The sequence below is a fragment of the Xiphophorus couchianus genome, chromosome 15 (genome assembly GCF_001444195.1).
Source record: "Xiphophorus couchianus chromosome 15, X_couchianus-1.0, whole genome shotgun sequence".
In the NCBI taxonomy this organism is placed as follows: domain Eukaryota; kingdom Metazoa; phylum Chordata; class Actinopteri; order Cyprinodontiformes; family Poeciliidae; genus Xiphophorus; species Xiphophorus couchianus.
In genome coordinates this window covers 16,540,504-16,565,282 of record NC_040242.1, presented here as the reverse complement: position 1 = coordinate 16,565,282, position 24,779 = coordinate 16,540,504, and the positions used below count along the sequence as shown (strand labels likewise).

Sequence of the window (24,779 nt, the reverse complement as noted above, 5' to 3'; positions counted from 1 at the left end):
TTGGAAGTTCCCACATAAGGTGGGTCTTTGAATGCATTATGCCCCGTTTCCCCGCCTCCACTTTCATGTCGCAGCGGTGTTGGGCTTGTTAGCGTATATAGGCACCAGGTGTGCCAGCCAAAGACAGGAGTCGGGTCCATTGTGGCAGCAGTTGGATCCGTTGGCTGGCGCCGTGCTCGATGAGCTGCTACACCAGGGTTTGCACATTTGTGGATTCATTTTAGTGGCTGTTTTACTGTAAGCATTTGAAAGTAGCTGTTGGATGGCCGATTAAGGAGGCTGACATTGCATATTATGCTCTCACCAAAGCGCGATTCTTCTAGGTGTTTCAGTTAAGTGGCTAAATAGGTTATCCTCTAGAGCCGGAGGTGTAGCAAAGCACCACAGAACCAAAACCAGAGTTTATATTCCTTTTTTTTTTTATGAATTAGCCAATGGGAGGTTTATTCTTTTTCTTTTGTGTAATATTATTTTGTGTGATTAATTTGTGTTTCTACTAAGTTGGTTTGCAGTGTTTTGTTTGTCTTAGATTGCTCTCAGTGCTAAATTAGGTCTTAATTAGAACAATAAAGTATATTTTAATATTGTGAAAGGAAGTATAAATAAAATATATTTTTGTATGCTATTTCTGTTTCATCATTTCGAGCCAGACTTACTTGAGTATTTTTAATTGGGAGACCCTAGACTACTTGAAATAGATTTGAGAAGTCTACTAGTTGGCTTTAGGGCCACGCCCTCGGGCACGATCCGGGGTGCTTTCCCCCCGTGTTACATCAGCAGAGTATTAATTTTGAATCCGAATCCTTTCTCTCTGCAAATTCTACCCCTTTCGTAACCAGGCTTATATAGACGTTTCTGATTCATTTTTGATGCTAAGGCTGTAGAATCATTTAAAAAGTGCAGGGAGTGAGTCCGCATGCTCCTTTTTCCAAGTTAATTAAGCTTTCAATGCCTGGTAGTTGGCCAGTTTTACATTTTGACTACAGTAAGAGAGAAAGGGCGAACGGGTTGGCGTGTGCAATGACACAGATTAAACAGCGGGTGGCAGTGTTATCGATGACCCGCATGTAGGGTTTATTGAAACAAGCCAAGTCGTGCATACACACGAGAATAACTTTTTTTTTTTTTTTTAAGTTCTGGTAAAGTATATTTGAGTGACAGGGGTTGATCATTCCAATAACTAATTAAAATTAGGAGTTATTATAAAGCTTATTTCTACCAGTTATTGTTTCAACTATAAATGATCCCCTCGCCAAATTTCATTTTCAGCAGTTCCCCTGCTTATGAATCTTCAACTATTCAGGTTATTCAGGGATTAGGCATCAAATTATATAAGTCTTCGTGATGTCTTTTTTTTGTTGTTTTTTGTTCAACACCCCCCTGTCAGGTTTCTCACGGTGAGCACGACAGAAAAATTGCCAACTGCAACATCTACCCAAAATAAAAAATTAAAAAACCCCAACAAAAACAAACATGTAAGTTATCACCTGGATGCATCGTGACACTGACTAGATTAAAGAAATTCACTCCCGAATAAATATCGACCTAGTTGTGAATCGACTTTCGTTCAGGTCACTTTCCTTTGCGGGTCTAATGAGTCATGACATCATCCGAGCCCCCCAGAGTCTTCCTCCCACGCTCCCCCAGCCCACTCCCCTCCTTTATTTGAAGGCGCTCCTCGCTCCATCTCCCCAGTCAGCGCTGCAGAGGGACGACAGACGAGAGCCTGATGGTACAACTGGGTCACTTTTTCTCCGGTCGTACCCTCACTACGGCAAAATGAAGCCTGCGCTTATCGTGGTTTTTGCTCTTCTTGCAGGTAAGGGTGAATTTTAAAAAAAATGTTTATTTACTATTTTTTTTTTCTATTTTCATTTGATGTTTTTTTTTTTTTTCCTTGCATCCGTACAGATAGTTGATAACGAGTTCAGCACCAAGGACAGAGATAAGTCTCGCAACTTCGCATTTGACTAAATCCTACTTTTTCATTCCTACACAGAAACTGTCGCGCTCCCAGTTGGCAAAGAGGGGCAAAAAGATGTGGTATGCTTCAATAGTATTTTTTTTCTTCTCTTTTTCCAACTCATAACACGATCACGTCGGTATCTTGAACGGAATAAGATGCTTTCTTTGACTTCTGCAGGTTGCACGATGTCCGGTCGAAGTCTTGACCAAAGCGCTGTCCAAGCCGGACGTTCATTTGGATCAGGAATGCAAAGATATTCTCCAAGCAGGTTTGTTAGAAAAATATAAGTTTTTTTGGGTTTTTTTTCTTCCTATTTATATATATATATATATATATATATACAGTAGGCTATATATATATATGTATGCAAAATGTCTTTTGCATTAACTACATTTTTTTTTTTTTTTTTTGCTCTCAATCGGGTTAAATGAATGGAGTTGGAAACTTTAAGGGAGATTACTGTTTGAGGATTCTCCACAATTCAAACAGTGCGTCAATACGCCGATTTCAAGAAGCGGCGTATTTAAACAGTTATGGCGTGAAACACACTATAAATGTGTATATTTTTGTAATTCTTTTGTTAATTTAAGGTCACAGTGACTTCTTTATGAGGTGGGGGGAAAAGAAAAAAGAGTACTTTGTTTTTTTAATCATTTTTTGTAATGGAAAAAAAAAGGCACAAGTATCCAACCCAACTGTTTTGCCAAAATTTCATGTGCAAATCTTTTGGGGGTATTTCTGTAGGGGTTTTGCAAGTGACTCAGTTTTGTCTTTTGTAGATTTTTCTAAAAATAACTCATACTTAGTCGAACTGAGTGAAAAGCATAAAAAGCATGCTTTAAGTCTTGCCACAGATTCCTAAATCGGCTGTATGCTTAAGGTGGTTAATTGTGCTGAAATCTCAACTTTTTCTCAGTCCTTTGCAGGTTTCTTAAAAGATTGTCCCTGCATTTAACTACGTTGACCTTTTCCTTAAAACTATGATCAGCTTACTGGCTACTATACTACAACAAAGCATCTCCACATCATCATACAGCCACCACCATGTTTCATAGTGGAGAGTTCATAATGACGTCAGTTTTCCTTGAGCATTTTACTTGAAAGCCAACAAGTTCAGTTGGGTTTCATTTTACTAGAGCAAATTCTTTACTGCATCCCTTTGTGCCAAACTGGAAAAAGGGACGTCTTACGGCTTTCTTGTTCATAAAGCTCAGATTTAAGTAACTCAACTTTCTTTCCACTCTACAGAAATGTATCTATTCCCAGATGTTACGCCGTAGATTAAGTTTGCAAGACCCTGTGACATACTCTAGAGGCTGAAATCAGCTAATCCAGTCAAAGTTCACAAATTTTTTTCTTTGTTTTTTCGTAGGTGTCAAATATGCCCCAGAGAACAAAAAGACTACAGAGGGAATTGTAACACCGGAGGACATCTCTCGTGCGGGGGCCCCTACGGCAAAGACGGCAGACGTCAAAGACATTGAGGCACTGCTGAAATCTGTGGAGGAAAAGAGGGAAACCCCTGAAGATGAGCGGAACCAGGAATCGTGGAGTCTGATAGAGAAGCGGGATGGGGAGCAGGAGGAAGAAATACGAGAGAAGCGGAGCAGCTGGAGGCCAGGAAGATTCCACCAGAGGAAGAGCAAACGAGGAGAGGAAGATTACGACCGCAGTCAGGAGAGTTGGGGAGGCCTTGAAAGGAGGTCTGATGACGAAGAAGAGGACGGAGAAAGTGAAGAACGAGAGAAGAGGAACTGGAGGCCCGGAAGGCACTACCAAAGGAAAAGTAAACGGGATGAGGAAGACGGGGGAGAGCCAGAGAAGGAACGCAGTCAAGAGTACTGGGATGCAGACAAGAGGCTGGAGAACAAGGAGGAGGAGAGAGAAAAGCGCATATGGAAACCCACGCATCGCTATCATCACAAGATAAAGCTCCACAGGCGCAGCGATGAACCATCCGAGGGTGAGGGATACAAAGACCGCAGCCAGGAATCATGGGACGTTGACAAGAGGAGCTGGAAGGCTGGCCGATTCCACCAGAGGAGACACAAGCGCAATGAGGAGCTATCGGAAGAAGCAAGGGAAGAGCCTGAGGAGGAGCGAAGCCAGGAACATTGGGACGTTGACACTGGGAGAGAAAAGAGGGAGTGGAGGGCGGGAAGGTATCACCAAAGGAGACAGAAGCGAGATGAGGAGCTTTCGGAGGAAGCAAAGGAAGAACCTGATGAAGAGCGAAGCCAGGAATATTGGGATTTTGACACCGGAAGAGAAAAGAGGGACTGGAGGCCAGGCAGGCATTCCCAAAGGAGGCACAAACGAGAAGACAGGCTTTCAGAGGATGCCAAGGAAGAGCCTGACGAAGACCGCAGCCAGGAATATTGGGAATTTGATACTGGGAGAGAGAAGAGGGACTGGAGACCTGGCAGGCATTCCCAAAGGAGACACAAACGTGACGAGGAGATTTCGGAAGAAGCCAGAGACGAGCCCGACGAAGAACGGAGCCAGGAATACTGGGACTTTGACACAGAACTAGATAAGAGGAGCTGGAGGCCCGGCAGGCACTACCAGAGGAAACACAAGCGTGCCGAAGAGCTCGGAGAGGACGGCAGGGCAGAGCTGGAGGAAGAGCGCAGCCAGGAATATTGGGATTTTGACAAGAGAGACGATAAAGAAGACGTAGAGGTAGAAAAGCGGATCTGGAAGCCCACACACCAGTACCATCACAAGAGGAGACTTCACAAGCGAGGATCGTCAGAGGAAGAGATGGAGCTGAGGGGCGACTCGGAAGAGAACACAGAAGAGGAAAAGGACAGAGATGAAGCCTTGAGGTATTCTTACCCAATTCTTTTGTTGCTTCCCTTATATGCAGTGGATTGTAGATTTCATAATTTTAGTTGCAAGACACAAATGGACCAACATGAAGCTAACATGAACTAACAGAATATATGTGGCATCTTTCTAAATGGATCATTTTTAGGTACCTGGCTGAGAAACGCAATCCTTGGATTTACAGAGGCTATTACCACCCGGCCTGGTATAAGAGAGACTCAGATGAACATGCTGCAACATCCGCTAAGGTGAGCCTCTCTAATGCTCATTTTAGTTTGACCTGTTTGTATTAAACTTTAATAAGACTTTAATGAAGCTTTCAGAAGTTTTAGAACATGCCTTTAATGACCTGAAGTACTGCCATCCCAGAGCTCATTGCTAAGATGTCTAATTGTTCTGTTTCGTTGTTTTAGATGGATGAACTGACCAAGCTGCTCAGTTACAAGTTAAACCAGCTGGCTAACCAGTCCGCTAAAGAGGAGGATAAGAGCAGTTCACAGCAGAGAGAGCTTACACCACAAGAGGTTCAGTCATGCTGTTTTTGATTAAGTGTCCAAGTGTACAGCTTTCTTTATGTTTTAATATCTATGCAAAGACGACAACAACAGAACACATTTTGTTGTAGTGCATCATTTCAACTGTATGCAAGTCATTTGAGGCCAGGATGCAGCCAAAGTGCAACAGGTTTATGCATATTTGCGTGGCTTGAGCAGAGCTCATTTATTTTACACGGCATCTCTGCTATTGACACAAACTGTATTCGGTTGACTCTGCCTCGGTCTCACTACGGCACGTCTTCTCGTTTACCCCGTTCGACGTCCCCAAGCCGGTGTTTTATGACTGCTGCAGTAATCATACCGAGGAGCGAATGATTGGAGTCTCTGAGAGCAATCAGCCCAAAGATGCTCATAAAAGTGTGGAGGACTTCTGCCTGCAGAGACTTATCTCATCTCATACATTAGAGCGGGAAAAAACTAATTACCGAGGCAGCGTCAAAGTGATTCATTCGTTCCACGAAGCTGCATCTTGCAGGATAAGAAGGGAATATGTAACCCAAGCGAGCGATTAACCTATTAGAGGGGTCCTCCTGACACAGAAACAGGCTTACATAAATGCTGTAGCCCAGGGGTCTCAAACTCCAGTCCTCGAGGGCCGCAGTCCTGCAACTTTTAGATGTGCCTCTGCTGCACCACACCTGAATAGAATAATTAGGTCATTAGCAAGGCTCTGGAGAACTGAGCTACACAAGGAGGAGGCAATTAAGCCATTTCATTCCAGTGTTTTGTACCTGTGGCGCATCTAAAAACTGTAGGTCTGCGGCCCTCGAGGACTGGAGTTTGAGACCCCTGCTGTAGCCAATGTGAATGCAGAGCTGGCCCAAGGTATAGGCAAACCAGGCAAAGGCTCAGGGTCCCAAACACTGGGACACACAAAAGAAATGAGTTCTGACAGTTTTGGAATGGCTCACTTGAAATATTTTCCAAATTTTTCTCATTTTAATGTCAGATTTCTTTAAAGTATAACAATAAACTTGGTAAGTGTGCAAAGTAAATTGCTATTTTGATGGCAAACAAAACCAGTTTGGACAGTTGTGGGCAATTATATCTTCATAACTGCCAGTTTTCTGTGGACACGCGTCGCATTTAAGCCCAACAAATTAAACTCAGACCCTTCTTACCAACTCAACCAAACTTTTGAAGTGCTGGTGAAGTCAAGCTATGCTTAATATTCCATAAACAATATTTGAATGGCATAAAGTAGTAATTATATAATGTTTGTTGTTGTTCCAGATCTTAAAAATAAATCCTTTATTCCCCTCCACTCCCCAACAGGAGAAACAGCTGGAAAATCTGGCAGCGATGGACATGGAGCTGCAGAAAATCGCAGCCAAGTTGCACGACAAGACCGCATAATCCCGGAGCATTTTGCTACAGTCTGTGAACCATGCCAAGTTACTGTGCATCTACCCATTTAATGTGCTTTGTGTTAAAAAAGAAACAGAAAATTGCAAGAAAGCTCACATCCTACCTGCTTTATTTGATGTATTTGTGATGTTACGTCAAAATTAAAACAGCATGGGAACGGCTTGGATGTTTAAATACGCTTTGTGATATGAAAAATATCAGAGACAAATTATTTAAATGTATTCGACTGCTCTCGTTCTGTTTGCACTCAATAAAAAACCCAAAATGATTTATCCCTGGGACCAAATTAAAGTCAAATTTATTTCCAGAATTAATGCGGTTCACATTCCACCGTTTATTTTCCAGTGATTTTCAATGAAGTAGATAAAATAAACCTACATTAGCAACTGAATTGTATAGCAAGTTACTAAATAAAATACAACAGCTTTAGCAATAGCTGAGAAGGGATACAACACAAACTTGTCACTTAAATGAAATTAATTCAGCCATCTCTTACATAAAGGAGCACATGGAGCTGAGATGACCTGTTTTTTTAGGGTTACACTTTACCTCTCAGCTGATCTGAGGACAAAGACAGGAGAAGGTGTTCTGATGAATACAAACCAGACACCCAGTCTCCTTTTCTGCAGAAGTGTCACTTCGGTTCGACAGAGTCTGAAGCAAAATCCCTGCAGGTGACACCAACGTGCCTCGGAGAAGATCTGATCCTTCTGCGTGTGTTTACCCCTCGGAGTCTTTCACTTTTTGTCTCTTTGGAGCTGGTTCCTCAGCCGCCGGTTCGGAGTGGTCCGTGGCCACGGTTGTCCCTGAGAGGAGGTAGCCCCCGCCCCCGCTCATCAGGAGCAGAGGATGGGTCCTGTCAGGCAACACCTGGAGACAAAGCAAGGGACAAGTCGGGAGGAATTAACTCTGGGAGAAACAAGTCCGCCTGTTGTCTACTTTGTACCTCAAACTGGCGCAAAGAAAAGTTTCTTACGCTTGCAATGGAGTATTTACACAAGTGTAAAAAGATTAACGAGGTGACAGAAAATGAGAAGCAATGATTACGCTTGATGTTTCATCATATGTTTTACAGTCAATCTGCTAATTCTACCACTAAATGCAGAAATTATTAGGACACTTCGTGATATGCTTACAAATATGACTAACTGCTCTGCAAACCAATGGAGCTAATGTCGGTTTAAACCAAACATCAGAAGTGCAAAATTATACAATTGGAGACTATTAAAAAAAAACATATTTTTGATGCAGAATTCTACAATTTAGATGTACTCACACATTTCTCAGTAAATTTTGGTCCATTTTGAAATGGAAATAAAGGTTCACCGTGGCTTACAGTGGATACATGGATTATTAGATAGACAAATCTACAGAGGATGGGTAGATGTTCATTTTTCTAATAAAAAACAATAAGAAAAGCAATCTGATAGCTGCAGGTTCCTATTAGAAATGCTGATTTTGATTTGATCAGGCAGACAACTGCATAGGGAATAAAGGTCCTTACATAAAATAAGTATATAAAGGAGTTCACAAACTCTTTTCATTACATATTCAGATCAGGAAACCACTTAGAATGAATTGTATGTAGGAACCCTGACAAGTAAAACACTGAATCTGATCCAACTGGATTTTACGCCAAACAATACAGTATTTATTCACGGTGGCAGCATTTACCTGGTAATGCCTGAGCCAGGTGTCGGTGAGCATGAGGTTGACAGTCCCACCTTGTTCCTTTAGTTTTGTGTAGCACTCAATAAGTGTCTGAAGACGTTGAGTCAGAAAAGAACAAAAACGAAGGATTTAAATAAGAAAGTACATGAATTAATACGTTCACAGGAAGTCAAGTGATATTGAGCCATACTTCTGAAAAAACAGACAGGTATATCGTTTCCATCTGCAGCTCTTATTAGAAATTGTTCTCCTATAGTAAATTATCCTCAAAAGACACAATTACTCATACATCTTGAACTTTTCTGGTTTGTCACATTAGAAATAGAAACCTCAATGTATTTTAATGTGACAGAGCAACATAAAATAGTATGGGATTTTAACAGGAAAAAAATAAATAAGTAAAACAGACCTTTTGTGCATAAACCTCTGAAAAGTGTAACTTCAAGCTTTTTGAGGGGTATATCTCCGCTAGCTTTGCACATCTAAAGACGAAAAAAATTATCTCCATTCTCCTCTGCATCCCTACAGCATGACGTTGCCACCACCATGTTCCACACTGAGGATGGTGTGTTCAAGATGATGTGCAGGGTTCATTTTTTTTTTTTTTTTTTTACAATTGCAAAGGGACTTTTCAGGACTTTCGTCATCCGTAAAGGCCAGTTCTAGTCCAAGGGATATGAATATCTTTGCAACATAAACATTTAATCTTAAGAAGTAGAAACTGAGACATGAATTTTCTTACCTCTTTGAACTGAGAGAAGACTACAAAAGGCCGAGAAGGGGAGAGGAATTTAATCAAGCCCAAGAGAACAGAACAAGGGTGAAACTGACTCGCTATCACCAACCTGCAAGCAAGGGGGGAAAAAAAAAAAACAGATGATCAAGCATACATGTCAACAGCACATTCTGTAATTGGAAATGTGCAACAAGGCAAGATGGTAATTCAGCTCATCAGTGCTTCAAGCAACATAACACCCACAAACCATCTTACAGCTGCACGAGAAGCCGTCAAAAAGGCTGATTTAGGACAGAGAGGAAAACTGTGCTCTGTTTATTGTTTATAGCTTCCAGTAAAGCCTGTATGTTATAGAAAAGTCTATGAGCGAACAAGATCAATACTTGTACTTCTGGCAGAGATGTCAGCTTCTTATAGCTCAGCCATCAATCATAAAAGCTATAAGGTCTTTTATTTAACGTGGGAGTTAACTACAAAGCAATCAATTTGTTCACCTTGGAAGAGCACTGCACGGTAATCACTTCGAGCCCTTAGAAAGGCGAATTTTTTACGACTATTATGGACATAGTTAATGATTTAATCATTCATAATTGTTCCCCTGTGTGAATGTGTCGTAATGGCATCTGCTTGGTACGCGGAGCCAGGACAGGAGGAGGAGGCTGCTGCTGACAGAAGCAGAGTGCTGCAGAGAAACGAATCTGAACGCAGAGGCGAAGAATCGGAGACCAACCCGTCAGCGTTTCTGCCTTCCAGCAGGGCAGCTGCGGCCGCCAGCTTCCGGCGCTTCTCCTCCAGCTTCACCTTTCTTTCCTGAGCCTAAAAGTGGAAATGCATTCCAGTTACAAAACACACATCGCTTTTATTTGATAGATACTTAGCAGAATAAGGTATAGCGTTAAAATACTTTTGCTTCTTGGCGTTTCTCCCTCTCGAGTTTCTCCCGGTCTTGGCCGCCGTCGTCGTCGCCGGTGTTTGTCTCCATCCTCTCCTCGGCTGGACTGCCTTCCTGCTGTTCTGCCTCAGGCTGGATTTGCTCCTGCTCTGCAGCCGCATTCAAGCTCTTTTCTTCTGCAGTGTTGGAAGAGATAAAGCACAGCAACCACATAAATAAATGGAGACAATTTAGGGCAACAGAGTGAGTTTTTAAAAACACGGTAGCTGGGCATCTGCAGTATATTTTGATCATAGCAGGTACTGTAGGTTTTAATGCATATCTCTGCAAAGATGGTAAGCAAACAACAGAAGGTAATTCAATCAGTTTGTGTTCTATTTTATGATTATGCATCATTTTGTATTTATAGACAAACATCCAATAAAATACATTGAAGTTTCAGTGGCCACCCTACTGGCTCCCCAGCCAACCCAATAAATAAATATATACATTAATAACATTAAATATAGAATAATAAAAGTATTAATATGAATAAATTATATATAGATTTTTTTTTCTTTTAGCTGTGCCCCGCCCCTAAAAATTGTACTGGCCTGATCTGGCCCCCCTTGTGAACATTTTCTGGAGGAGCCACTGTGAAGTTTGTGGCTGTGATGTGACAAAGTGAGAAAAACTTGAAAGGTTATGAACACGTTTTGTAGAGCTGCGTAAGTAAAAAAAAAAAAAAAAGATATATAAATCCTGGCTGTCATTGGCAGTTCAGCTCTAATTTGTAGTAAATCTGTCAAAAATTATAAAAGAATGCCCAACCAGCAGTGGGGTCTTTGGCACTGGTGTCCAGTGTGCTTGCCAGCAAAGCGTTGACGTGGCAGATGGGAAACTCATGCAGCATATCGTGAAAATGTGCGGGGAAGCCGAAACACTCCACCCCCGCCCGGACCGGCCCACCTCCTGGGTACATCTGAATCACCGAGCCGTAGCCTGGACGGGGAGGGAAGAGAAAGTAATTACATAAAGGGCAAAAGAAAGGCTTCGGTCAAAGTCCGCAAAGACAGCTGAAATCTTTACAAGGTGGATGGTGCACACAGCTTGTTAAAGAAAACCTGCCTCCCATTCTCTCCATGATGGCTCCCAGCACAAGTCCAGCACAGGTCTCGAACACTAGAACTTTACTGCCAGCATGGATGTTTCCCAGAGTCAACATCTGTGCCAGTGTGTCATACCGCAGATGGCTGCATCACATGGAAACGCACACACCGTTGCAATCAAACCGACATTTAATCCGCTCAAAAATCTGCCGATTTTCAGCCTGCAGTCTCACCAGATCTTCCCTGGTTCGCGGCCGTGGTACATCATGGCTATGATGCGGCAGGTCGGTTTCAGAACCGTCACCGTGTTTTCATACCTGGGAGGGAATGAGACGAGAACAGGCGATGAGACCAGGAACATTAACACATTACACTGATTGATGCCTGCAACCGTTTTGAGTGTGTGTGACTCACTTTTTCTTCTTCTTCTTAATGTACTTATCCTGGGCATATCCAGTCTTATTATTGAATGTTGAACTGTTATCTATGAGCTGCTGAATGATTTCCTGAGGTACACACAAAATAAATGATGCATTAACTCTCATCATTTCCGTTCATTACTAACCAAATATACGCTGAGAAATCAGTTGGTGATCAATATCAGACGATTTTATGCTTGGCCAATTCTGATTGGGAATTGATTACCTGGAAAATGAAAGTCTGACCTTTTTCAGATTAGTAAATGTGCCAGACCTTGACAGAAATAGGTTACATTGACAACAAAATTCTTGGGAGCTGATACTGAAGAACCAAGACTTAAAAATTAGAGCTGAACGCTTATGTCAAGAAACGACATAAGCGTTTCGTGACTGTTGTCGTTGATTATTGATTAGTTTTTTTCTGGCTCTTCTTCTACATCTTTAGGTGAGCAAGAAAGAAGAATCGCTGAGTGAGCTATAATCTCCCTCATAAACGAGGAAATGCGATTGCTGTATTTGTGGATTTTTAGAGATGAACGGCTCAGTAACTTTGTTCAAGTTACATTTGTACCTCGTTCTTCAGACCTTGCTCTTTCATCGTCTCAATGTCGTCTCGGGTGAGTTTCTGTGATTTCCCATCATCGACGATGTTTCTGTTGTCTGTACCTGCCACCTTCACATCTAGGAGCCACACAGAGAGACAGTGAAACGCAGTTAAAACAAAGGCTCAACAGGATCTCTGCATTTAAGCATGTTTATATTTACAGAACCTGTAAAGGGGTATTAAAAATAGCTGGATGCAAAGACAGATTTTCTCCATTTTGAATGTAATATTTGTGTAAATTTGACTTTGCTGATGGAAAATTACAAATTTGGCCAGGTTGTCAATTCTGATGAATGCATCACAATAATTCCTTCATATGCCTTTAAAACTAAATGAAGCAACCTGATCCTTCAGCATTATTTTTTTGTGCCGTTCACTTCTATTTTATACAGATTTATTTTATTCACTACCAGTCTTATTTGATTTGCATATTTTCTTCATTCCCTAGCTTTGAAATTTCTTCAGAATTGGCAAAAAAAGGTTAGTGTAAATCTACCAATTTGGATATTTGGCATGGGGAGAAAAATGAAAGTTTGCTAATAATTGTTTGAAAATGGCATACAAAAAATTAAAAAAAAGGAGGGAGGTGAAATAAAAACACAAACCGAAGTGACCTCGCAATGGCTGAGAATGTAATACACACCTGTGGAACTTCCCGTTTCCTTGTCTTCCTTTGGTTGCAATGTTCCTCCGGAGGCAATCTCAAATGTGGTGCCGTACAGATGTCCCACTACGTTATCCAGCAAGATCCACTGCTTCTCAAAGATCACCTTTCTGTGAGTAAACCAGCCAAATCCTGTCAATCGTCATCATTCACTCCAGCACCAGATAAACTCAGCGTACACCTATCTATAAGAATTTATCACATAATAAACTGAAGCTGTTGCTTCCCAGTTTATATCAACATTTCACTTACTTCTTCCGCTGAATTTGCACCGCTTTGTAGACGTCCCCTCGTTTTAACACTATGTGGTCTCCCTCTTTGATTCTGTACTCATAATCATCATCTTCGTTGTGAGCCATGATAAACTATGTAAAGCAGCTGCTGGAGAAACGCTGCCTTCAGCTTAATCTTTAAAAGCGCTCTAAATAAGTGGAGCCATAAAAAGGCACTGAATTATCCTGAGCCGTAAACAAAAATGTCTTAAATTGACATTCACACGTGTTAGCTTTCACTTCCCTAGCCTCCAATGACGTGTAAAACAAAAGCGGAATGACGTTTCAGAATAAGTGCCACTGATTGGCCGAGTGAACGTCAGTCATATTTCTGTCCAATAGGCGCGAGGTACGAGCTAAACGGAAGAAGAAAAAAAAAGACCACCGCAGGTTCCTTTGAGCTAAAACTGAACAGAGTAGGAATATAAAAATAATAAATCATTTTTCCTATAGGAGAAATACTTTATGTGTAATTTTTCCTCTAGGAAAAATTATTTTTCCAACTGTAATATTTAAACAGGCAAGAGACATTTGTTAAATATATGCTCATTTGTGCTGATGTCCAACAGGTAAATAAAATAAACAAATTAAACTATATTATTTTGGGGGCATTTATTTATTCCTAAATATATAATTACAAAGTTTTCACACATTTATTTCTGACGTTAAATTTGTATAATATTTCTCTAATAGTCTGCAGTTAGAGATGCATTTGGCTTTATGCTGGGGCAGCTTTAAAGTTGATATGAATAAATATAACGATTTTATATTTATTATATTTTGTTACCCAAAACATTTCATCCAAATCTGTTAGTTACTATCATACTCTTTCAACTGTCAAATATAAATAATTTTAATAATCCTAGTTGACCTGAAACAGAAATTTATTATGATTTCATGTCAGGAACTGAATATAGTGTATGTCAATATCTTGTTTCAACTCTGTAGTGGGAGAAATAATCAGAAGACAAATAATCTGTTTCAAAGTAAGTAGTAGAAGACATTTTATATTTCATCATTGTAAACACAGCTCAACAAAACTGATTAATAAAAGGAAATAAACACATTTTGAGGAAGAATGGAACATAATTCAACTTAAGGCTCTGCAATGTTTTCAAATTTTGTCACTTTAAGAAATATTTGACATTAAAAAAGAGCTAGCTTGTCACACATCAGCTCATCCACGTTTTAGAAAGACAATCCAAACATAATTACATTGACATCATTATTTTGTGCATAAATGACAAAAAAAGTGGCAAAACCCACTAAATGGTTCTGTGAAGGACAATATGTGTCTGTGATGCCGACTGTTTTCTTTTGCAGTAGTTTGTTCAAGGCTTATAGTTAATATTGTAGTGGTAGTTTCATGCTAATATGAACAAGAACTTCAGTACAAAACGGACAATCATGTATTTCTTGGGTCATTCTTGGCCTCCAGTAAGTTTAAGGAACAGTTCTTCATCTAGTGTTTCATTCTGGTCTTTTGAACGTGTGGAGAGGAAGATATAACCACCAATGAACTCATGGACCACCTTGCAGTCGCAGCTCACACAGCAGAAGGCTATTACCACGTTCTGGTCAAATTCTATGGTCACCTGAAATTACATGCAACATATTACTGATTTATTTTAATCCCATGAAGCAGTGCTGTGTGGGAGTAAACACTCCAAAACGTTAACATTCTATATGAGGAATGAAGTCTCACTTGTCTTATTTCCCAGTTGACGTTCCATTGCTTCATGTTGGCAAACCTCCATGTGGTGACAGGCATGCCAGAGGACATGTCAATACGAATCATGCGGTTATATGAAATCCCCAGAATTTCATCCTTCTTGCTACCTTTGAATCTGAAATGCAAGTAAATAGAATATTCAAAATATATGGTTTAAGTAAAACATGACCCCAGTTGCACAGTCGTTGTAAAACAAAAATATTTGCACTCTACTTGACAATGTAGTAGTTGATGCCAAATTCTGGAAGAGACTGCCAGGCCTGGATAAAGCGCAACTTGGCCTCCATCAAGGACAGCTTTGCTATGTTCTGTTGGGCCTCCAGGATCCGTGCTGTCAGCTTGATGCAACCATGCAAAGCAGATTTAGCAATAAAATTTAGCATAGCTGCTGGTAAAATCAGATAAATTTGAGGCATCTGTCAAGCAAACCTGCTTGGTCTTGTGCTTCTTGGAATAGCGAGGGGAAACAAAACATTCTGCATTCATTTCCATGGCATCAAGGTCTGGAGTCGCCTGACCAGGCGGGGGCGCCAGGCTCTTCATTTGCAAAAAAGACTGGATGTTTTTCACTTCTGTCTTGTAGGAGCTGTATGCCATTGTTTTGCCTTTAGAGGCTAGGATACATGCAGCTTTCCACTTAGCATATTGTGTTTCCTAGACAGGAGAGAAAAAAATTCATGAAGAGATACTTGCGTAAGGTCCTTTTTTAAAATAGATACAGTGAAACACTTAGGGAAGCCAGTGGCCTTTTACATTATCGCATCGGATGTACACTTCATTCATCCCGTCAGCGACTGGAAGCAGGAGTTTGATGCCGAACTTTTTCTCTGTGACATTGACATCTGGGACCACCTCACATCCTGTTAATTTAAGTTGAAGAAATGTAATACAGCAACGAATAAAAGCAATGTCTAATAGTTGTCCTGGCAACAAACTTTCCACTTTAGCTGTGAATCTCTACATTACATCTAGAGTTACACCAAGACTAACGACTGATTAAAGCTCTTCTTGCCTTTAATTTAAATATATATGACCAATTCTTGGCAGTTGTGTTTTCAGTCTAATGCAGCTTTATGCCTGACCTTTCTAACGTTTTTTGCAGAGTTCATAATGCTTGTTGTTTACTGATGTTATCTATCGAACATCTGAATCTTTCCAACAGCAGATATTAAAATTCACGAAGGTGGCCTCTACTCATTAATTAGAAAATGACAGCTGATTTCACTGGATTTTTTTAGGGGTATAAGAGTTAAATGGGTTCACTACAGAATGTTTTAAAAAGTTTTTTTTATGTTGTAGATTTTTTCCTGCACTTCACAATTATGCTTCCCTTTGTGTTGGTCTCTCGCAAAAGATGCACACATTGACATCTGCTGTTGTAATGTCTAGTGGTATGAATACTTTGCAAGAAACTGTCAAATAAAGATATGCATTCAGCTAAAATCTCTATGTTGAAATAATTTTTCAAATATATATTTTTTCTAGAATAAAACTGAAAAAACAAAACAAAGCTAGGATTTTTCCAGTTTCTGTGACCCTGCACATCAATGGCATAAATTCAAATTCAAAGTGCTAATAAATTAGCTTCTAATTCTTTTACCACTGACCTCGGAGTTGCAACTGCTCGATTGGTTCTCCACTGGCGGCTTCCTTGCTCTTAAAATAGGAGATAGTGGTGTCCTTGAACACAAACCAGTACTCTTTGTATGGTCGCAGGGTCAATCTTTTGGGCCTGTTTTGACAGACACAGACACCAGTGGAACCCAAACAACATGAACAGCTTATAAGATTGAAGTATTTATTTAATAAATCCCAACTGCTTCTGCAGAACATTTACCTAAATGCTCTCAAAGCTGCTTAATTTGTTAAAACAAACCAAGACATGCACGTGAATGATATTCGATTTATCTACAAAAGATAAGCAAATAAATGTGACTTAGCTGTACTGCCCCTACAGATGTGTAAACACAAACCAAGCAAAAAATGGTAGCGACACGCCTCAGTAATGATGCTTGAAGGAGATTTTTTACCTGAATAGCCGCAGGGTGTCTGCCAGCTTTGGAATGTCTGTAATGTCCTCCTGGAGGCAGGAAAAACAAAGTTCAGTCACTGTTTTACATCATCTCGGAACAAATTAGTAGAGACATACCTAATAGTAGCAATTTGAAACCAAATGTTCTGATGGAACTAAAGACTAAAATTTTTACTTGGCTTTCACAACAGTGGTTGATAGTCCACAAACATCTATTTACCAGAATTCGGTCCGTGTGTCCACTTTCAAGTGTCACCTCCAGGTTAGACAGGGCAGCCTCTACTTCATCGATTTCTGGCTCACTGGAGTTCTCCAGCGGCTCAGTTGACATGGTCAGTTTGCAAATGTGATACTGAGAAAGATATAATTTTTTTTTATTAGAGAAGTGGAAGAGTTCTCTCATTTACAAAATCCCAAGGAGTTTCTGTCATGGGACTAATGTAGTAATTAAAAAAGACTGGCATGAGTCAAGAGAACTGTTTGTCCATGTCAGCCTTTGTAGTAGCGTGTAGGTCAAGATACACTCTATTAGATTTACTGTTTTCTTAATCTTTGCCATGGAATAAGAGCTGAGGATGGCTGAGGTTTGTTTACAGGGAAGATTAGATTTAAAACTTTAGGTAATTATCGGATTCTTTAAGCACTTTTTGTGGGAGAGCAAAAATTATTAATGTACAAGCTTAAGTTACTCCTTTTCATGTCTGCATTCTGGTCTCTCCCTTTGTCTTGGCTTCCCACACAGTGTGATTTAACACATGTCCAAACAGGTCTATTCACATATTTACATACCAAACTCAGTACCCTTTATTTTGCGCTTCACAGCCTAAAAACAATGTACTCCCATTTTGGTTCAATTTGCTGCAGCCCTAAGGAACAATCATGCATATTGATAAACTAGCATAAAACAGAGTTGAATAATTTATTTCCAGTGCAAGTTTAAAAGCAACCCCTGCTGTGTAAATTCCATGTTAATAGGTTGTGCTGTGTAATTTTCTGTTGTACATTTACATTTTAATAACCCATATTCTGACCTTTTTAACAAATTTGCCTGAATTGTACAAGAGTCTCCATGGATCTAAATGTTGTCTTTTCTTATTTAGCCCATGAGAAGAAAAAAAACCCCACACAGACCACGAAATTTGTGTTTTTCAATATCAATTATTTTCTATTTGTATCATGTTGGTTATCAAAGGCCAACAAAGAACTCATACAATTCCCCTTTAAAAGTATTCATACCCTTAAACCTTTTGCCATTTTTTCATGTTACAATCACACTCTGATAGAACAGCGCAAATGGGTGAATGATTGTGCCATATAATGAAAAGTATGCATTAATTTCCTTTTTTTTTAACAAACATCAAAAATTAAGTTTGATCCACTGTAATCAATTGCTTTTGTCAGCTCATTTGAACATGGATTCGACTTCTGTTTAATATAATAAATCTCCCATAAAAACACTGTGATCGACAAGTTTTAGTGCTTCTGCAAGGCACTGTACACTGCATTTCTTCCGTTACCTTGAGATGGTTATTTTGTAAGACAAATGGGTGATTTGTTAGAAAATAGAAAGAGGAGGTATTAATGCTCTCTTTTATAAGAGAGCATTAATGGTGAAAGGTGTTAAGAAAGAAATTTAATCTAAATCAAGAAATATGCAGTAAATTGGGATACCAGATGCACTTTTTCATATTTGTTAAATTATAAAGTAAATGTTTATATTCTTATAATAGTATTTATTTGCAATTTGCGATTAACTACATTGCAAAATGGAAACGCACCAACATTCTTCAGCTATTTCATCAACTTGTGCAATTACTCTAATAAGTGTGTAGGCATCAGGTTCACCTGTAAAGAACCGAACATCAGCATTTCCTCATCGGTGCAGTCTATCTCCTCCAGCATGATGGCCCACCGGGCCTGTTCGTACAGCTGGGTTATCCTGACAGCATCATACTGAAATACAAACAAACACGCAGACGACAACCTCGCGTTTACACATTTCAGTCTTTGTTTCAGGGAATTTCCAACATAAAATGCAAGTTTTTTTGCATTTTTTTCCCAATGGAAAACACCATCTTACTTTAGGGTTGAGATCAAAGAAGACATTGTACTTGAAGCGAAGTAACAGCTTGTCGTCATCCTGAATGTCCTGCTCCATGAGTGAGCGAGCCGAGTCGAGCCACCTGTTGATCACAACAAGCAGTCAGATGATGTGGGGATAAAAATACAAATAAATCGAGCAGAAGGGTTTCTGATTTTACCCTCCGTTGTTCTCTGCTTTGTCCACATGCGACAGCGGCTTGTATATCTTGCTCAGTTCCGCAGGCGGTAGGTTTGGCTGAGACTCAGCTAAGGGGTTTTCTCCAAACCATAGGCTGGTGGCAGACATGGGCATCCCGTTCTCTGGGTCATAGGTTGCCGTCATCGTCTTATTGTACATAGGGCCTAATTTATTAAAAATCGCAGTGAGATTGTGGGAAATAAAGTAAGATTTAACTTAACGTCCTATTAACGTATATTCAAAGGAGTCTAGATTAGCCGTATGGTATATGCTAGCAGAAATGAATATAGAAAACAAAATTCTTAATGAAAAAGTAACACTGACGACAAACATTTGACATGAACAGTTCAAAGCATGATGACAATGTAAAGGCAACAGCAACCAAATGCCCAACAGCTGCTTCCTTTACTGTATATCTGAAGTTTTAAATTCTAACATCATCACATTAGCTCTAACTAGCATACCTGTTCACGCTAAACAAAAGCACCCTCACATCATAATGCTGCCACCAGCATGTTTCAAGGTGGGTTCAGTTTGTTTAGGGTGCGGTGTGGGGTTCCCTCCATACAAAGCATTCTGCATGTTCAGTTTTAGTCTCTTCGAATAAGACTAGAGTTGAAGTGTACAGTTAATAGCTTTCACGTCGAATGATTCTCCAACTCAAGCTCCTCCAGAGTAACCATGGACCTCTTGGTTGCTTCTCTGACTATTGCTCTCTTTGCTTTGTCTATCAGTTTAGGTTGACGACCATGTCTTGGTAGGTTTACAGTTGTACTTTACTTTGTTAATTTTGGGGTTAATGGATGGAGCAATGTTTCAGGGTGTAAAATACTATTCATAAAGTATTGTTACAAACCAAAACTAAGCTATGGTTGAGTCTTGGTGCATAAACTGTGTAAAGGAAAGGAAAAAAAAAAACCCCATAAAATTCTGTTGATCAGTAATGCTGAATTTAGACATTGGAGCATCAAATCATTAAGCCTAACATTTAGTCAACCTTTTACAAATTTATTGGATTTAAATATATATTTATTGCACTGTTTTGAAAGAAAAGATAACTATCCTTTAGACATAAATGCTCTCACATCGTTTCACACCACTTTTAGATCACTTTTAGATCTAATTGCTATCCTGTTGCACCTGAGCAGAACCTAATGTGTTCCAGCATATAAAATCTGAAGTACCTGTTCCTCCTTGTCCTACGTTAAGTGCGTCCCATATGTCCCAGATGTCCTCCTCAGGAGAGTTCTTGTCTTTCTTCTTTTTCCTCTTGCTCCAATCCTCAGGAGGCTTCAGCAGAGAGAGTTCCTCTGATCTTCTGATATCTACAAGAAGAAAAGTTGTGAGCGATCAGGAAGAATATGCAAAGTAGAATGTGTCCTGATTTTTAAAAAATTTTTATTAGGACAGGAAAATCCCATGTTCAGGAACCACATAAACTAACTGAGAATTCTGCATATTTCCTCCACCGCCTTGAACACCATACTGGAGAAGGAGACCGTCATTCTGATGGTTTTCATATTGGGCAGCTGTAGCAACAGTGGTTTGTGTTGGGGAGTGTAGCGCAGAAAGGCATCAGCCTGTGGACGAAAGTTACACAAAGTTTGGATGAAAAAACAAAAGAAACTTTTCTCGAACATATTTATTGAATTTCATTTTGGAATTATTTGAAATATATGGGTCTGCCATGGTAAACATTTTATTTTTCCTTTATGTGCGCTATTAAACAACCACGGTAAAACAATTGGGACATAAATGTCAACATGAGACGGTTCTTGCGCCACTAAACAGTTATAAATGAGCTATCACTGTTGGAAGGCGGATATGATTTTGCTTAGTAGCCTCCAAGGTCAGCTATAAATAACAGCTCCACACATTTCAAGCCTGCAAGCACACACATGATTTATCTATTATGCTTTGACTAAAGAGGCATTCGCAAGAAGATAGCTCTCCGACTGCTTGCACACACTTCAGAGAAACTTCAAGAACTGTGAATTGCTATTTCATTCGGTTTACCTGGATCCCACATTTGTCCAATGTCCAGTGAGTTTTGAGCAGCCAGCATTTCCTCTGTTCCCACCACAGCGCATGATCGGACCAGTCCTGCTGAGTCTCTGTAGGCAAACGCATAATCTAGATTTAATCTTACTATCATGCAACTTTTTGCAGAATAACAGGTAGGATCTGAAATCCTCTTATGTCTTGTATAAATGAGGGTTCAGTAACTTAGTTTAGTAGTTCAAATTATTTATTAGCTCAGTGAAATCTGGATCAGGCATAATTTAAACAATCCTTTACAAAACCTTTCCATTTTGTCACATTACTAACTGGGTTTAATTATAAACATTGGCTGGGCCATTCAAAAACACTGTATCTAGACCATTCCTTTGTAGCTCTACCTGCGTGTTTTGGGTCATCATTGTACTGCCAAAAGTTGCAGCTTCTAACAAGTTTTCAACCAGGATGACCCACTTAGCTTCATAGGGTCATCCTTCATGGACCAACTTCCATATATCCGTGGCATAATGTTGCCACAATATTCCGAGGAGTTCAGATTGGTGTGCAGTGTTAGTTTTCACCCACACATAGCAGTTCACATATCAAAAAAGTTCCCATTTTGGTCTCGTCTGAAAAGAAAACCTTCTTGCTTGGTGTGTCCTGTACTTGACTTGAGGCAGACTTTAGACAAGACTTCTTGCCCAGCCTGCCAGTTTACAGGAATTACCACTTTTTATTTGACCCGCTCATTATTTGGAGTTGTGCTTTAAAACTGCAAGCAGCAGAAATACTCTTTGTACCCACTGGTGTGTAGGTGGTGTGGTTTAATGAGTCTACCTGATATCATCTTGTAATACTGGGCTTAAATCCATCTGCTGATGACGTGACGTTTAGTCATCTTCTCATGTCTCATGATTTTTTAACCACCTCACGAAAAAAGTCCCCTCGTACATTACGTTCATGAGCTACACTATCTTTACAGAGGACTGCAGAAAGAAATCAGATAAGGCTCTGAATATACTTTGCCCCCTAAGGCTACACATGCCGATGCATTGTGACTGAACAATGGCACGGCGTTGTAGAGAAACACAGTGCAAACAGAGGCGCAGCTTGACAAACACAGCTGTTGCAGCAACAGCAGCAGAAACAAGCCAAATTCAACACAACATGCATGAGCAGCAAATTAAGTTCTAAATGGTGAACACAAGCAGTTTTAAAAGAATGTCTGTGGGTTTGTTTTTTTTTTTAGCTGTATAAATATCAACACAGCTTGTTTGATTTCTTATTGATCTTAGACACTTACTAATTTTTTCCACCAGCTTAAGCATGAGTCCTCCGATGTGCAAGTCGCCTGTCACGCTGAGTTTGAATTTCATGGACTCGTCGCCGTGTTTCTGATCCACCTGAATAGACAGCTGCCATGGTTTTTCTTCAATCGCTGAACCTTTGATCATGGCCTTGTTATAAAGACACAGAAAAGGCGAAGAAAAAAATTATTATGTGCTTTGGGATTGATTTATTTTTTTTAATTCACATAAAAAAGCACTCAGATTTCAGGTTTTCATCAATAAAATATGTCTTTCCTTGAGCTATTTTGTATGGAAGCAAATACGAAAAGTCTTAGGTTAAAAAAATTAAACAAACTAAAACAGTGCTAGTGGATTAAATGTCCTTAACATTACCACTGACGCACGCAGTCTGTATCCAGCCTCTTGTGAAACAACTTTGTCTCACTGTACTGCAATGTCTCTGCAATGATACTGCAGCCCCCTTAACTACTCCAGTATTAGCCAATACATTTTTAATAGCAGTGTAACATACACACACAAAAAAGGAGATGACGCTACAGAACTCCCTTTCCAAAAGAGAACAGATCTACTGGACAATTGACTGATTTTAAATAAACTAAGAGAACAAATGAAAGACTTGAAGTGTGCAAGTAGGGGGAGATGGCTGGAGGTGAGGAGAACAGAGGGCATGGCTGTGGAATGTGACGAGCAGAGACACGAATCTGGTGCAAGAGGGAATGTAGAAAACAACAATCAGCCCACACTGCACCAGGCTTTGTTAATCAGGTGTCTGAAACACTGTGAGTAAACACACACACACACACATCCCCACACACACACACAGAGAGAGAGAGACACAACCCAACCTAGAGCAATGTGATCATCGTTGTTTCCGTCTTGTCCCACACAGCTCACTGCAAGAGAGTGCTGTGTGGAACTGTACTGCAAAGAGGCTAGATTTAATCAACACACTCTATTCTCTTTGTGCTGCTGTAGAGTGTGCAGCTGCAGGGTACAGTTTTAAAGTGTGAGCCTGCTGAGGGAAGGCTTGTTGAGATGTGTTAGAGCATGATGAATTGGGACACAGAATATTGCACTAGCAACAGGAAAAGAGCAAAAAAAAAAAAAAAAAAAAGCTTGAAAAGAACATGATGGATTTCCTACTTGGTGATGCCTCCAATACCAACTTATCAAATGTTTTTGGTTTTATACAAAGCATACGACACACAAGTAGAGCTATACATAAAAACCCCCGCGTAAGAGGTGTTCAGAACTATTAATCTTCTTTTACAGCTAATCTTGGATAACACTAAAACTCCACATGAACAATTTTCATTTTCCAAGAACATAAATCTGAAGTTCCAGACTAGGCTTGAAAACTATCAGTAATGCGCTTGTACTTCCTCTTCTGTTGGCCTAACACTGATTCGCGACACCTACGATGGGGTTGTAGCTTCAGGTGTGGAGGAGTCCCGCTCTAATCAAACGCAGCTGCGTATTCCCTGCTTGCACATAACGGGGACGTTATTCCCACCGCGGTTACGTCGAAGTTACTTTGAATATGAAAGCGCTCTTACCTTAGCTTAAGTTTTCGGCCGGTGAACTATTCTTAGAATATTTCTTTTCTTTTCAAGCGAAATGAATCGGGGAATAAAGGTCCCTCGGAAGTAAAAAAAGAAAAAAAAAAAAAAGAAAAACACGCCCATTGAGACAGGTAGGAGAGGGAGAGGAGGTGGAAACGTAGGAGGAAGTGACCAAATGCACACGTTACCGAGATGAGTAACGAGTCACACAGGTGAGTTTATTTAAAAGCAACGTCATTCGAGTCTAAAAACTTTCTGTAAGTTAAGTCAGGTAAATTACTAGATAAAGTAACATCCTAGCTTGAAACCCATCAAAACACATAGGTAATATGTAGAAAGGAAGTGTATTAGCCTAAAGTGCAATTGACTGTTCATACTGTTATTAAAAACATATTAATTATGTGTGCCTTTTATAAATAACCCTTACATATCGATATCAATAAACTAGAAAATTGTGACTTCAAAAATTTGCAGTACAGAAATAAAGTGACACCCACATTGAGCAATGCATTTGCAACATATGTTTCTATTAGCCTATGACTTTTACCAAATAATAAAAAAAGTTAAATGTAGTTTTTCAGAAAATGTGCACATTAAAACCAGAGGCTTCATGTTACCCCACCATGGGTGAAACTTATGAACTTACAGATGGTCAGCAGAAAGTCAGTGGCATCTTTATTGAGGAGTTTGTAAAGCAGCTAGTTGTGTGTGCAAGCATTTTAATTGAAAGGGAGGTAGTATAAGGAGTATTTATAGAGGTGGGGGACTGAGTTACTTATTAAATTGGTTCACTTGGTC

The 24,779-nt window shown here is 39.9% G+C and overlaps 3 protein-coding genes across 6 annotated transcripts; 1 reads left to right on the top strand and 2 right to left on the bottom strand.

Annotated features, from left to right (window-relative positions):
• Positions 1-130: 130 nt before the first annotated feature.
• On the top strand, positions 131-6,881 carry chgb (chromogranin B). Of its 2 annotated transcripts, XM_028040283.1 has the most exons (8): positions 131-197; positions 1,696-1,819; positions 2,000-2,043; positions 2,144-2,234; positions 3,339-4,794; positions 4,944-5,043; positions 5,209-5,319; positions 6,628-6,881. In XM_028040283.1, exons 1-8 carry the CDS (start codon positions 180-182, stop codon positions 6,706-6,708), a joined length of 2,025 nt encoding a protein of 674 aa, XP_027896084.1. In that variant the 5' UTR covers positions 131-179; the 3' UTR covers positions 6,709-6,881. The 2 variants fall into 2 exon arrangements, with proteins under 2 accessions (XP_027896084.1, XP_027896083.1); XM_028040282.1 differs by lacking the exon at positions 131-197 and having other exon boundaries at positions 1,469-1,819.
• A 111-nt stretch (positions 6,882-6,992) lies between these two features.
• trmt6 (tRNA methyltransferase 6 non-catalytic subunit) lies at positions 6,993-16,311 on the bottom strand. Of its 2 annotated transcripts, XM_028040287.1 has the most exons (13): positions 16,301-16,311; positions 13,047-13,175; positions 12,774-12,904; positions 12,098-12,207; positions 11,522-11,613; positions 11,341-11,424; positions 11,127-11,251; positions 10,830-11,000; positions 10,032-10,195; positions 9,858-9,943; positions 9,134-9,236; positions 8,395-8,481; positions 6,993-7,590 (listed from the first exon to the last, which is right to left on the bottom strand). In XM_028040287.1, exons 2-13 carry the CDS (start codon positions 13,151-13,153, stop codon positions 7,441-7,443), a joined length of 1,410 nt encoding a protein of 469 aa, XP_027896088.1. In that variant the 5' UTR covers positions 13,154-13,175; positions 16,301-16,311; the 3' UTR covers positions 6,993-7,440. The 2 variants fall into 2 exon arrangements, with proteins under 2 accessions (XP_027896088.1, XP_027896087.1); XM_028040286.1 differs by lacking the exon at positions 16,301-16,311 and having other exon boundaries at positions 13,047-13,335.
• Positions 14,042-24,149, bottom strand: fermt1 (FERM domain containing kindlin 1). 2 transcript variants are annotated; one of them, XM_028040284.1, is made up of 16 exons: positions 23,976-24,149; positions 22,413-22,566; positions 21,128-21,225; positions 20,556-20,691; positions 20,296-20,436; positions 19,092-19,275; positions 18,911-19,013; positions 18,676-18,783; positions 17,051-17,182; positions 16,829-16,878; positions 16,406-16,530; positions 15,552-15,658; positions 15,228-15,452; positions 15,012-15,136; positions 14,772-14,913; positions 14,042-14,661 (listed from the first exon to the last, which is right to left on the bottom strand). In XM_028040284.1, exons 2-16 carry the CDS (start codon positions 22,561-22,563, stop codon positions 14,488-14,490), a joined length of 2,001 nt encoding a protein of 666 aa, XP_027896085.1. In that variant the 5' UTR covers positions 22,564-22,566; positions 23,976-24,149; the 3' UTR covers positions 14,042-14,487. The 2 variants fall into 2 exon arrangements, with proteins under 2 accessions (XP_027896085.1, XP_027896086.1); XM_028040285.1 differs by lacking the exon at positions 23,976-24,149 and adding an exon at positions 22,792-22,905.
• Positions 24,150-24,779: the final 630 nt, after the last annotated feature.